The sequence below is a fragment of the Urocampus carinirostris genome, chromosome 19 (genome assembly GCF_059441175.1).
Source record: "Urocampus carinirostris isolate Australia breed hairy pipefish chromosome 19, RoL_Ucar_1.0, whole genome shotgun sequence".
In the NCBI taxonomy this organism is placed as follows: domain Eukaryota; kingdom Metazoa; phylum Chordata; class Actinopteri; order Syngnathiformes; family Syngnathidae; genus Urocampus; species Urocampus carinirostris.
The window spans coordinates 25899372-25914435 of NC_142367.1; the positions used below are offsets into that span (position 1 = coordinate 25899372).

Genomic DNA, 15064 nt, shown 5'->3' on the forward strand with positions numbered 1-15064 from the left:
ATGACCAACAATGACAAGCCTAGTGCAATTGTGTGTCATTAAACCTTTAAATGCACCTAAGCAGACATTATGAAGCTTTATGACAGCCTTAGGAAGGCCAAAGAAGACACCAGATTCAGATTCGGGATGAAGTTGTGGAAAAGTTCAAAGCAGGAAAGAAATACATGAAGACAGCCCTGTGCAAGCTAAAATGTCAAAACAGAGGGAGCAAAGAACCACTAAAACCTACCAAGACTTAGCTGTCCCTCTGAACCTTTGGCCCAAACAAGGAGAAAACTAATCAGAGAAGCAACCAAGCGGCCCATGAGCATTGGAAGACCCACAGGCATACACAGCAGAGGTGGGACAAACTATGCATTCGACAACTATTAGTCGTTCTCTGCACAAATCTATCCTCGATGGAAGAGTGGCACAAAGGAAGCTATTTCTGAAAGAATACCACAAAAAAGTGCAAACAGTGTTTGAAAGAAGCAACATGGAAGAAACAAAGTTGCTCTGGTCTCTACGAGTCCAAAATCGATTTATTGGAGCTGAATGCAAAGCGTTCCGTTGGGTTAAGGGTAACACTGCAAATCAACCTCCACTGTCAAACATGGTAGTGGCAGGATCATGTTCTAGGGTTGCTTTGCTTCAGCGGGCACTGGGAATATTGTTTGAGTTGATGGGATGATGGATGGTGGCAAATAGAGGGCGATTCTGTGGGGTTCACCTACAAAAGGATGACCCTAAAAATAAAGGAAAAGTCTACAAGGGAATGGTGTTGTGTTTTGCTGTTTCTCTCTCTTTCTCATGTTTCTCTCTCTTTCTCATGTTTCTCTCTTTCTCTCTCTTTCTCATGTTTCTCTCTCTTTCTCATGTTTCTCTCTCTTTCTATCTCTGTCTCTTTCTCTTTCTGCTTCTTTCTCCTGATTTCTCTATAATTGTCATTTTTTTTCAGTTTGAGCCACAGAACCGTTCCATTGTGGCCCACCTGGAATGAACTACTTTGTTTGGGCCAGGAGCCATTATCTCCAGTTGACAATCGCTGAGAGCTGAATCTGATAAAAGACGTTTTTGACTGTTTGTTCTTGCTGCCTAAAGTGAATAGCGCTTGTAGAGACAAGATCAATTATCACCAGTCGAATACTTCTCGAGCTAGAGCCACTAGAAAACCTTATTATTTCGGTTTAAGCTGCAGAACCGTGCCATTGTGGCTAGCCTGAAATAAACAGCTTTGTTTGAGCCAGGATCCATTATCCCCAGTCAAAAATTGCTGAGAGCTGAAGCCGATAGAAGACATTTTGGCGTCTCGTTCTTTCTGCCTTAAATGAATAGTGCCTGTGCAGCCAAGATCAATTATCCCCGGTCGACTTCTTCTGCTAGCTGGGGCCTTTAGAGAACATTATTTTTCCAACTCCAGCCGCGGAACCCTGCCATTGTGGCCTGCCTGAAATGAACTGCTTTGTCCGGGCTAGGATCCATTATCTCCGGTTAACTATTGACAAGAGCTCAGGGCCAAAAGAGCAAAGGAAAAAAAATACATTTTGGGGGTAAAACAAATAGCATTTTTTTTAATTATTGTATTTTTTTAACAATGAATAACTCAAAGATTGTGAAGATTGACACATTTTTCATCAGCGAGGTTTCGGGTTCCTGGAGAAATATCTGTCTTTTGCTGTTCTGAAATAATACGCCAGTAAAAATAGTTTTTGAATTTAGTCAACTGACACCCGTAAGGAGGAAATGATGAAAGTATTTCGTGGTTCGGATGAAAACAACCGCCTGCTCTCATTTTCCCGCGGTGACTCCGGTCGCGTTTTAACATTTTCTCCGAGAAATCGACTGCATTCCGTCCTCCACAAAGAAACTTCTCAATTCGTAATCGCTCCGATTGCATCAAACGCTAATAGAAACGACATTTAGGACTTATTAATGCGTCTCCTGAGAAGTTAACGATCGATATTATGGACTGTCATGGACAACAGGGACATTCATTGGAAATGTCAATGGAAATTGGACAATTGAATTTATAGGTCAGACGAGGAGGAACAGTTAAACCAGGGGTGTTGGCAATTTTTTAGCATGTGAGCTATCGCTAACTTACAAAATGTCCAAGTCAAAAGGATCTACCTGCCCATAGCCTAGATGGTAGGGCGCCCGCTTTGAGACTGGGAGGTCGCTGGTTCGCGCATCGGCCGAGTCATACCTAAGACTTATAACATTGGTAAAATGGCGGCGCCCTCTGTTGGCTGCGGCTGCATCGGCTCGCTACAACGGGTCAGGTGTATCGACATTTCGTTCTGTGTACATTGTTACAAAGAATGACAATACAAAGGAAATTATTATTATTAATATTATAAAAAAGGAAATACAAGAGCAGTCTAGCATTACAAAAAAAAAGCGTCCTCATTAGCAATGTTCCCTGTAACTTTCCAGGAGACTGAGCGTTCACACAAAGTCGGTGAGCAACGCTTGAAACAACAGTGAGCAACGGCAATCCCAAGTGTGGCAACTAAATCATGATAAACATGTCCAAAACTTGACATCACGTTACATTTTGCTGAGTTTCCGGAAATGCAAAATTATTTTTCTCTTTTGAATGAATTGACTCATGTACTATTGCCTACAAACGTCGTTTGTTCTTACAATTCTTTCACAAGATATCCATTTCTTTTTTTCCTGATATCTTTTGTCGCATAATACTTACATTTTTGGGGGCTTATTGAGTCGGTTGCACGATACACAACTGTATTTAATCATATCTTTTAGTGGAAGTACAATGTTGGCAACAAGATTGACTTGGTATCATTGGAAATTATTTGAATGTAACACAAACTTTTTCTTCTTTTTCCCCGTTTTTTTTTCAATTTGTTTTTAATTCCTTTAAAAAAATGGTGTTTATTTTTTCCTAGCTGTTACTTTTTTCTTATTGTTCTCTGTTCCTTTTTGTCCTTTGTTTCTTTTTCTTTTCTTTTTTTCTGGCTTATTTCTGAATTTTTCTTTCTTTTTTCTCTTCCTTTTGTTTCTTTTTTTCTCAGGTTTTCACTACTTTTTCATTTCAGTATTTTTTTTCTTTTTTGTTCTATTTCCCCCCTTTCCTTTAAGTCATTTGGTGCACAATTTTACATAATATTTGGTCGTGTAGAGATTAAAGAAGCAAAAACAACCTGGAGAGACGTTTGGGACCCGAAAGAGCCGGTTCCTTTTAGTGAGCCGAGCCGAAGAAGCCGGTTCTCGAAAAACTCTACACAACTTCGTTCTACTTCGACCTTGACTTCAAAATATCGCATTTAGAACACAACGTCAGGGGAACCATTGTATTTTTACCTTCATGCACTCTAACTTTGACTTAATTTGCTTCTTAATTAGCAATTCCAAGCCATGGTTTTTGTGAGCTGGCTAGATTTTCTTGTGCGCGGAAAAGCTCTGGGTAGAGGGAACACTGCTCATTAGAATTCACAACATTTGTTTTCAACCATCAACTTTTGTCAGTGCATTCTGCTTTAAGATGTTTTTTTTTTTGGTTCGGGCAATTTTATTATTGTTAGTGACTTTATCAAATTCCATCTTTTTGATACCACTGACATGTTTCCTGCTTCCTGCATTTGGGTCCACTGCACAATCACAACAGCTACTCTTGCGATAGATAAGTAACACTCGATTAATTAATCAACAGGTCGATTCATCGGAAAGGATTAAAACCCTGCGGTCAATATAGGCAATACTGTACTTACACGTGTAGTTAATAATCCAAAATTCCAACATATACTAAAATAGAAATAATGACCATTCTTTTTTTCTTTATTGTAAGGCATTTAGATGAACCCCATAGTCATTTCCTTTGCAATCCATTAATGTAAATATTACATTGCATTTGAACTATTAATCAATGAAGTACTAAATAAATTACAGGTAAAAATAAGTATATACTATTTTAAAATTATTTCTAATTATGATAAATAACACCATTTATTGAGAACATTTGGGGTCCTCTCTCTCTCTCTCTCTCTCATATGTCTCTCTTTCTCTCCCTTCCATGTTTCTGTCGCTCTCTCTTCCATGTTTCTCTCTTGCTTTCTCACGTTTCTCTTTCTCTCCATCATGTCTGTCTGTCTGTCTGTCTGTCTCTCATGTTCTTCTCTGTGTCTCTCTCTTTCTCTTTCTCATGTCTCTCTCTTTCTCATGTCTCTCTCTTTCTCATGTTTCTCTCTTTCTCATGTTTCTCTCTTGCTTTCTCACGTTTCTCTTTCTCTTCATCATGTCTGTCTGTGACTGTGTCTAATGTTCTTCTCTGTGTCTTTCTCTTTCTCTTTCTCATGTCTCTCTCTTTCTCATGTTTCTCTCTTGCTTTCTCACGTTTCTCTTTCTCTCCATCATGTCTGTCTGTCTGTCTGTCTCTCATGTTCTTCTCTGTGTCTCTCTCTTTCTCATGTCTCTCTCTTTTTCATGTTTCTCTCTCCGTCTCTCTCATGCCTCTGTCTCTTTCTCTCTTCCTATCTCTAATTGTGATAAATCACACCTTTTATTGACAAATTTTGGAGTCCACTCTGTCTGTCTCCCTCGTATGTCTCTCTCTTTCTCTCCCATGTCTCCTTTTCTCTATGTCGCTCTCTCCCGTGTTTTTCTCTCTCTGTTTCTCTATCACTCTCTTCCGCTCTCTCTCCAATTGTAATAAATCACCCCTTTTGACAAATTTTGGAGTCCCCTCTCTCTCTCTCTCTCCCTCATATGTCTCTCTCTTTTCTCTCTTGGTTACTCTCTTTCCCTTGTTTGTATCTCTTTCTCTGTTGCTCTCTGATTCTTCTCTCTATGTATCTCTCTTTCTATCTCATGCTTCTTCCTCTTTCTCAAGGTTATCTCTCTGTCTCACTGTTATCTCTCTCTCATGTATATCTCTCTTTCGTGTTTATCTCTCTCTCTCTCACAATTTCTCTTTCTCATTCTGTCTGTCTGTCTCTCTCTAATTGTAATAAATCATACCTTTTATTGACAAATTTTGGAGTCCACTCTCTCTCTCTCGCTCATATGTCTCTCTCTTTCTCTCCCATCTCTCTTTCTCTCTCTTGTGTTTATTTCTCTTTTTGCGTTTTTTCCATTTCTTCATCTGTTTTTCTTTTTCACTTTCTTTCTTACTCTCTCTTTTTCTCTTTCTTTCACTATCATTCTCTTTTCTTTCTTCCTTTCTTCTGTCTATTTTCTTCCTCTTTTTTTGTCTTTATTTCTCTTTTTCTTGGTCTTTTTTTCTTTCTCTTCCCCTCCTTCTCACTCTTTCTTTCACTTTTTTTCTCCTCCCCTCTTTCTCACCCTTTCTTTATAATTTCTTTTCTCACTCTCTTTCTTTCTGACTCTTTCTCTTCCTTTCCCCCTCTTATATTTTCCCTTTGCTTCTCAATCTCTTTCTTTATCTGTCTCTCTGACTCTTTCTCTATATTCTTCTCTCTATGTCTCTCTCTTTCGATCTCATGCTTCTTTATCTTTCTCAAGGTTATCTCTCTCACGGTTATCTCTCTCGTAATTTCTTTCCCTTATGCTTCTCTCTCTCTTTCTCACATGCCTTTTTCTCCCTCTCACCCTCTCTCTCTCTCTCTCTCTCTCTCTAATTGTAATAAATCATACCTTTTATTGACATATTTCAGAGTCCTCTCTCTCTCTTTCTCTTACAGGTCTTAAGGGCCTCACAAATAAACATGCCTTGACTTGACTTTCAGAATAACACGCTATTTTTCAGTGTCAATCTGGGGTGATTACAGTTTTACTAGTAACCGTAACTAATGAGCTTTTTTTCAGTACCGCGCCCGACACTGCTAATAATAGGGGCGCATGGAACGAACATTAAGGAGTTGACTTGATTCCTTCGTTCCTATTTAAATAGCAAAATGTTGCGAAGCCACGAGGATTTCCGTTCCACCCCCCCCCGACGATATATTTCGCAATCGGGCCTCAGACGGGATTAGTTTCGCTTTGGGGAGAGTGAGGAATGCAATCGGGTCCGTGTCAGGCATGTCAGGCCATTTAAAGCAGGGGGTGAGCTCAGGGGGCCACACGGTAGAAAAAGCACTCTCGCGGGGGGCCGGACTAGTAGTTTGGAGAGGAAGAAAGGAAGAAAATGATATAGAGAAAGAAAGAGGGAGAAAAGATATAGAGAAAGAGTCAGAGAGACAGATAAAGAAAGAGATTGAGAAGCAAAGGGAAAATATAAGAGGGGGAAAGGAAGAGAAAGAGTCAGAAAGAAAGAGAGTGAGAAAAGAAATTATAAAGAAAGGGTGAGAAAGAGGGGAGGAGAAAAAAAGTGAAAGAAAGAGTGAGAAGGAGGGGAAGAGAAAGAAAAAAAGACCAAGAAAAAGAGAAATAAAGACAAAAAAAGAGGAAGAAAATAGACAGAAGAAATGAAGAAAGAAAAGAGAATGATAGTGAAAGAAAGAGAAAAAGAGAGAGTAAGAAAGAAAGTGAAAAAGAAAAACAGATGAAGAAATGGAAAAAACGCAAAAAGAGAAATAAACACAAGAGAGAGAAAGAGAGAGAATGAATAACCGAAAGAAAAAGAGTGAAGGAAACAGAAAACAAAGAAAAAGAGAAATAAAGAAAAGAGATAAATGCAAGAGAGAAAGAAAGAGAAAAGAGACAGAGTGAGAGAGAGACAGACGGATAAAGAAAGAGAGAGAGAAAGAAAGGGAAAATAGAAGATGAAAAAGAGAGAGTAAAAAAGAGTGAGAAAGGAAAACAGATAAAGAGTGTAAAAGAGGGGCGGAGAAAGAAAGTAAAAGAAAGAAAGAGTGGGAAAGAGGGGAAGAGAAAGAAAATGACAAAAAAAGAGCAAGAGAAATAAAGACAGAAAAAGAGGTAGAAAATAAATGGAAAGGAAGAAAGAAAAGAGAATGATGGAGAAAGACAGAGAGAAGATAGAAACAGAAAACAAGAAAGAAAAAGAAGTAAAGAAAAAAGATAAATAAACACAAGACAGAGAAATAGGTAGAGAATGACAGAGAGAAAAAGTGTAAAGGAAACAGAAAATGAGAAAGAAAAAGAGAAATAAAGAAAAACGAGAGATATATGCAAGAGAGAGGAAGAAAGCAAAAGAGAAAGAAAGAGAAAATGGAATAGTGGAAACGAAAGAGAGAAAAAGAGAGAGTAAGAAAGAATGAAAGTAATAGATAAAAACGGATTAAAAAAAGTGTGAGAAAGAGGGGAGGCGAAAGAAAGTATAAGAAAGAAAGAGTGAGAAAGAGGGGAGGAGAAAGAAAAAAGAGCAAGAGAAAGAGAAATAAAGACAAAAAAGAGAAAGTAAATAGACAGAAGAAAGGAAGAAGAGAATGATGGAGAACGACAGAGAGAAGATAGAAACAGAAAACGAGAAAGAAAAAGGGAAGTAAAGAAAAAAGAGAAATAAACACAAGAGAAATAGAGGGAGAATGAGAGAAAAAGAGTGAAGGAAACAGAAAACGGGAAAGAAAAGGAGGAATAAAGAAACAAGAGAGATAAATGCAAGAAAGAGGGAAAGAGAGAGTAACAAAGAGGGTCTAAGTAAGAGGGTTTAAGAAAGAAAGAGAGTAAAAAAGAAATACACCTACAATTGTTTCGCGTGAGCTGTCCGGCTATGGCGACATCAAGTGGACATATATAAAACTGCAGGTCGTTTTTCTATTCTTATTTTTTTCTTGCACTTCTCTTAGCGTCGTCTCGCGGGCCGGAATAAATCAGTTGGCGGGCCGGATTCGACCCGCGGGCTGTATTTTCGACTCTCCGGATTGGCATTTTCGGCACCCACCTACGAGAATGGAGTAGAGGATTCCGGGCCGGTCGGACGGAGGTTGGATGTTCCTGTCTTGATCCACGGCTTGAATGGGCGGAGTCACGTTGAGGGGGTTGAGCTTATTCTGGAAACCAAAAGTTACAGGGATCAATTCGGAGGATCAAGAATACATGACTTTCGGTATTTCGGTGCTCTTCCGAATTTGCTGCGTTCGAATATCAATCAACATAAATCCTGTTTGTGTTAGCATTAGCTTAGCATTCACATTTGCGTGCGGAGTTTGAAAACGAACAGTTTCTACAACGGAAAATTCCAGGCCGATAATCGGGCTCGCTTAAAGCAGAATTTTCTGTGTTAGCTTTCAGGCAAAACGCTCTATGTTAGCGGTTTCCGTGGCAACTCGTGTTTTAAATCAGCTGTAAGAAAAAAAAAACACTGAAAATTATATATATTTGTTTTCTTTAAATGTTGGTTACCTATGTTTCCTCATCCATTATTTTATTTTCTTTCTGTCGTCTCTGTGCCTTTTTCGCTACTATACCCTTCAATTTTAGATAATGGTAAAATGACTCTCTAAAGAATTATGAAAATAAATACTATGTTTTTTGTTAAACATCTTTCACTGAGAGGTATTAAAAAGCATCGGCAAGATAATTATCATTCATTTTTCATTTTGATATTATTAACTATGATAAGCTAAATAATTACCCATCATGCTCGGGTCGGTTTCATGGTATACAATATTTACTTGTTTTTTTACAGGAAAAAAACTAAATTAAAAAAAAGAAATTTAAGACAAAAACATTGACTTGAGTCTTCTCGCTCTCTCTCTCTCTCTCTCTCTCTCTCTCATATGTCTCTCTATCCCATGTCTCTCTGTCTTTGTCTGTTGCTCTCTCTTTCTTTCTCAATTTTCTCTCATGTTTCTCTATTTCTTATATTTCTCCCTCTGTCTTTATCATATTTTCCCTGTGACTCTCTCTCTCTCTCTCTCTTATGTTCTTCTATTTGTGTGTCTTTCTCTTTCTCATGGTTATCTCTCCATCTCATGTTTCTCTCTCTGTCTTTCTCATCTTTCTATGTCTGTCTCTCTCCTTCTCTCCCATGTTTCTCTCTCTGTCACTCTGTTTCTCTCTTTCTTTCGTGTCTCTGTCTCCCTCTCTTTCTCAAGTTTCTCTCTCTCGTGTTTCTCTATTTCTCACGTTTCTCTCTCTGTCTCTATCATATTTTTTCTCTGTGACTATCCCTCTCTCTCTCATTTTCTTCTTTCTGTGTGTCTTTCCTTTCTCGTGTTTCTCTCTCTTTCTTATGCTCTCTCTCTCTCTCTCATGTTCTTCTTTCTGTGTGTCTTTGTCTTTCTCATGTTTCTCTCTCCATCTCTTTCTCTTTCCAATTCTCTATTTCTCACATTTCTCTCTCTGTCTCTATCATATTTTTCCGTGTGACTATCCCTCTCTCTCATTTTCTTCTTTCTGTGTGTCTTTCTCTTTCTCGTGTTTCTTATGTTCTCTCTCTTTCTCATGTTTTTCTCTCTATCTCTCATATTTCTGCCTGTCTTTCTCATCTTTGTATGTCTGTCTCTCTCTCTCTCTCCGTCTCATGTTTCTCTCGCTGTCTGACTCATGTCTCAAAAATTTTCTTATTTTCCTAGGAAATTATTAAAATGCAAATACAGTAATACAAAAAAACTTTATTTAATAAGCAAATGTAAGACAAATAACTCAAGAAATCAATCGTTTACAACTGGAGGACTTATTTTACAATGAAGTTTACGTAATGTAATAAAAAAATCAGTACACTGTAATATTCAACCAGCAGATGTCACTGTTGTGCATAGAGCAACCCAAAACGAGTGCTACTAAGCACAAGGAAGAACGCAAACTACCGAAACTTAAAGTGACCAAACTACAGCAGATTTCTCGACCTACTAGTATTTTAAAAACATGTACTTTCATACGATAATTCATGTACTTTTACTTATCATTCAAAATGTTCACGAGGTTTTGTTGGTGGGTACCATTAGCAACAAAATGGCGGACAGTCATGTTATCCACTGGCTGGAGTTTGAGGGCTTTGTTTGAAAATGTGATTACTAAACTATTTTTTACAATTTTGGTGTAATATGATGCTTTACTTTATGATTAAAAACTTGAATAAACCACAATAATTTATTTTATTTAATACGGGCACTTGTTTTGATATTAAAGGCGGTCGAGTGAGACTCGCATCTCATTGGCCAGTGCGCCGGAGCGGTCGCATCCAATTGGTCAGTCGTATGAGCCGACAAAAAAAGAATTCGAACGCCCTTTAAAACACTGCTCCAAATGAGTGTGGAAATACGGTACAATAATGAACATTTTCATTTTAATATTAACTACCGTCAGGCGACGCATGAGCTTCCTCTTATTTCTTCTTTTTTTGTTACTTCCTCCGCTCCAGACTCTTGTTGCCGTTTCAAAGCCATGTTCCCACAGGTGTTCACTAAATTGCAAATAATGGAACATACCACTAGGAGGGGAGGAGGGCATTAGGAGACTGGAGATAGCCCAGGGTACCAAGCAGAATCACCCCTTTTCTTGGGATATTGTGGTTTATCCCGCTTTTGTATTGCCCTGTTCACAATTAATATTAAAACGAATTTTAAAGTTAAAATATGTATTTTTTTTAATAATGAGAAGTATTATTTATTGTTCGCATACTTTCATCAAAAAAATGAATAAATCATAAAACATTAGTTAAGGTAGGGAGGTAAAATATTATTATATTGTGTTTTTCCACTGAGGAAAAACTGGAAGACGTAAATTATATTTAAAATCAATATTTATATTTATGATATCAGGATTCAAAATACGATCAAGGGGACGCAGTTAAATTGGGTAAACACGATATTAAAAACTCAAAATACAACGTCGCTAAAAGTGAAAGTACACACACATTTCAATGCAAGTATAAATAAACAAACCTGCACACTCAGCAAATACAGGGGAAATAAAACTAACTGAAACGAGTGAAAAATGCTGATCCTAGCGCATTAGAAGCGGTAACTCCACAAAATATTTAAAGTTGTTGAAAATCAAGCGGGAGAGGAAGGCCATATTCCCAAATGTACATGAACGCATCACAGCTGCAATTGAGTTGTGAGCCATGAGGGGAGGGGAATATATACAGTGGGACCTCGCTACTTCGCGCTTCGACGTTCGCGGATTCAGAGCTTCGCGGGCTTAAAAAAATAATAAAATTAAATAAAATAATTTAAAAAATAATGTATATATATATATTTTTTTTTTAAGCATTTTTCAAGGGGCGTCGCTACTTCGTGGTTCCATGTTCGTGGGTTCAGAGCTTCGCAGGTCTAAAAAAAATAATAATAAAATTAAATTTTAAAAAATATATATATATACATTTGTTTTTGTTTTTTAAGCATTTTTGAAGGGGTGTCGCTACTTCGCAGATTTTTACTTTACGCGGGTGGTTCTGGTCCCCATTAACCGTGTCTAAAAAATAATAATAATAAAATTATTATTATTATTTATTTATTTTTTTAAGGTCCCCATTAACCGCGATAACCGAGGTCTCACTGTATGATATATGATACATGATACATAATATATAATATACAATATATAATATATATTGTATAATATATAATATATAATATATAAGGCAGCACGGCGGCGCAGTGGTTAGCGCTTGTGCGGCACAGTTCATGTCATGGGAACCTGTTGGGGTTCAAATCCAGCTCCAGACTTCCTGTGCGGAGTTTGTATGTTCTCCCCGTGCTTGTGTGGGTTTCCTCCGGGCACTCCGGTTTCCTCCCACATTCCAAAAACATGCATTTCAGGTGAATTGGCCGGTCCAAATTGTACCTAGGTGTGAATGAGCGAATGAGTTGTCTGTCCCTGTGTGCCCTGCGATTGGCTGGCAACCAGTTCAGGGTGTCCCCTGCCCACTGCCCGGAGATGGCTGGGATGGGCTCCAGCCCCCCCACGACCCTAATGAGGATAAGCGGTACGGCTGATGAGATGATGATAATATATATACTTTTCATTTAGGGATAAATGTTCAGTTTTCCATCAAGAAAAGAGCGCGCATTGTTAGGTGATTGAAGGTTGTGTTAGTTTAATGGAGTCAGATCACTAATTCGAACAATTTGGTAAACGATACATTTTAATATTATTTCCTAACACTGTGTAAGGGTAAAAAATATATGATCATACTCCCCTAAACACGACCTGTCTTTGTGACATAAATGCCGACTCATTGATGTGTCCAAGGCAAACAAAGTGCAAACCTGTGCTGAAGATACGTTTTTTTTTTTCAGTATCTACGATCAGTATCAAAAGCCCCCATGAATACTTGTTAAAATAAGATTGTTATCAGCTCAAAATTGATAGCCGGTATCAGTACCGGTCGGGTCCGGACTGATTAATCGGACGAGGGCTCCGAAACCGATAAAGAGCTTTAACTCTTCTCATCACTCCAGCTCTTCGCCTTTCACCTTGGCAACAGCAGCTATCTCACAGGACATTTGATATAAAAAGTATTTCTAGGTATCATACTCAAAATACTTTTTAGGATAGAACAAGAAAGTATACAGTAGGTGAAATATCTGCTGGAGCATCTCGAGTGCCTGGCCCTTTAAGAACTGGTTGTCAAAGTGCCATATTTCATACTTCACTCATGGCTAAAAAATGAAAATATTTTCTAACAAATGATTACATGTGAGACACAATGGTAAAGCGGAATCGAATTATTATATTTACAAGGAAAAACAACTGAAAATTAGGTGTTGCAAAAGTAGTGCCCCCCCTGTTCCTTCAGCTAAGCCAACTGACTCCCCACAAGTTCCCTGATGATTTCTGAATGATCCAATGTCGCACTAAATGACTAAAACTAACAAAAAGAGTGAACCTGTGTGTTATAAGTCTCAGTTTGAATGCACATACTAGGTGATGGGCTCGGAGGTCTGTGAAAGGAAACACTGGAGAACAGAGTGCATTAAGAAAACCAAAGAACAACCCAGGCAGGTCCAGGACAAAGTTATGAAACGGTCGAAGAACAAATGGGATTCAGGAAAATTCCACAGCATTTATTTATCTTCTGGAGCACCGTGTGATACTGAAATAGAGGGAGCATCAAACCACTTCCGTCCCTCTAAACTTTCGGCCCAAGAGAGGAACGACAGAAGAACCACAAAAACCAGAAGCAACCAGGATCGCATTGGATGACTTGCAAGTATACTTAACTGTGCTGAGACAATATTCGCATAAGAAAAGTATTTTTTATAGTCTTATGCAAGAGTGGCAAAAACAAAGCCCTTTTTAAAAAGAATACCATAAAAAGTTCTGTTTCTGTTTTGCAAGAAGCCACGTGAGAGACACAAATAACTCATAGAACAAGGTACTCTGGTCTGATAAGACCAACATTGAACTTTTTGGGTTCAATTCAAAGTGTATGAGTAAAACTGCACAACGCCACTGTCAAACATGGTGCTGGCAGCATCATGCTCTTCAGCAGGGACTGGGAAGTCAGAGTCACTGGGAAGATGGGTGAAGCCAAATAGAGGGAAATTCTGGCTGAAAATCTGTTGGAGTCTGGAAGAAACCTGAGAATGGGGCACTGGTTCACCTTCTACCAGGACAAGGACCCTAAACATGGGGCCAAGTTCGAAGGAAATTCGGCATCTACCGGCTTTTCCGACGTGCGCCTCGTAAACCCGATTTACGGCCGCCGCGTCGGCGCCGTTTTCTCCGGGATTTTCACGACGTTGCCGTCGAGCGCCACAAAGACGACCGGATAAACAAGAGAAGGAGGGCAGTTCAATAAAAGCCAGACTCCTCTACAGGCTATCAAAGGCAAGCTGGAGGGTCGTAGAGACTTTGTCATATTTACAAAGAGGGATTATTACAATATAAACGCTCCGGAAATGTAAAGTAAAGTGCGGCTCGGGGAAGATATTCTGCAGCGAAGGGAAACGACTCGTAAAGACAAACCCGCTGAATTGAATCAATGTCTATAATGGTGATGGAAATAAAGACAGCAAAGGGGAAAGAAAGAAAAAGAAAGATGGAGAAAAAGAGAGAGAGAAAGAAAGAAAGAATGAAAGAAATAAAAAAAGAAAGAAAGAAAGAGAGAAGGAGAAAGAAAGAAAGAAAGGAAGAGAGAGATAAAAGAGAATGAAAGAAAAATAAAGATAGAAGGAGAAAGAAAGGAAGAAAAAAAAGAAGAGGGAAGGAGAAAGAAAGAAAGAAAAAAAAATGAAAAGAAAAGGAGAAATAAAGAACGGAAGAGAGAGATAAAAGAGGAAGAAAGAAAAAGAAATGAAGAGAGAAGGAGAAAGAAAGAAAAAAAAGAAATGAATAGAGAGGAAAAAAGAAAGAAAGAAAAGAAAGGAAGCAATAAAGAGAAAGAAAAAAAATAATGGAAGAGAGAAAGAGAGGGAAAGAAAAAAAGCAATAGAGAGAGAGAAAGAGCAAGAAAGACAGAGAGAGCAAAAGACCGAGATACTGGAAGGGAGAAAGAAATGGAGAGGGAGAGAGAAAACGAGAAACAAAGAGAAAGAAAAAGAAAGATATATACAAAAAGAGGGACATGGAAACATAGGGGGAGAGAAAAAGATAAAGAGAAAAAACGAGCAACTGAGAGAAAGAGAAAAAACAAAAAGAGAAAGAGAGAGACAAAAAGAGAAAGAAAGAAAGAAAGAAAGAAAGAAAGAAAGAAAGAAAGAAAGAAAGAAAGAAAGAAAGAAAGAAAGAGGGAGAAGGTGACAGAAAGCTAAAAAGATAGGGACGGAAAGAAAAAGAGAGGAAGAAACGTACGGAGACACATAAGGACACTGAGAGGAGGAAACAGAGAGAGACAGAGAGAGAAAATGAGAGAGAGAAAGATAGAAACGGAGAGAGGGAAAGAGAGGAACGGACTGAAAGAAAGAGACAAAGACAGGAGAAGACTGAAAAGGAAGACAAAGATAGGAGAAAAATAATGAGAGAAAGATAAGGAGAGAAAGAAAGGGAAAGAAAGAAAGAGAAGAAGATAGAGTGAGAGAAAGAAAGAGATAAAGAGTCAGAAAGAGAAAAAGACAGAAAAAGAGAGAATGAAAAAGTGGAAAAGAAAAGGAAAGAGAGAGAAACAGAGCAAACGAAAGAGCGAGCGCCCTCACCGGTTCAGTCAGCTCGAGGACATTGGACTTGTACGTGATGGGACTGCAGTCGCGGGTGTTGCCCACTAGGGAGCAGGGCAAAAACATGGGGCCCAGGTCGTCCCCGTCCAGGACGTCCACTGTCAGCGTGGTGGTGGCGGTGTGCCGCTCGCTTGGGTTCGGGGCTCGATCCTGCG

General features: G+C 38.6%; 1 protein-coding gene across 1 annotated transcript in view; it reads right to left on the bottom strand.

Annotated features, from left to right (window-relative positions):
- Positions 1-15064, bottom strand: part of pcdh15b (protocadherin-related 15b) — a 247267-nt gene that overhangs the window by 146347 nt on the left and 85856 nt on the right. The window contains exons 10-11 of the mRNA XM_088323283.1: positions 14889-15059; positions 7745-7853 (exon numbers count right to left, since the gene is read on the bottom strand). Coding sequence (XP_088179409.1) covers positions 7745-7853; positions 14889-15059 — 280 coding nt within the window. The remainder of the gene's footprint in view (positions 1-7744; positions 7854-14888; positions 15060-15064) is intronic.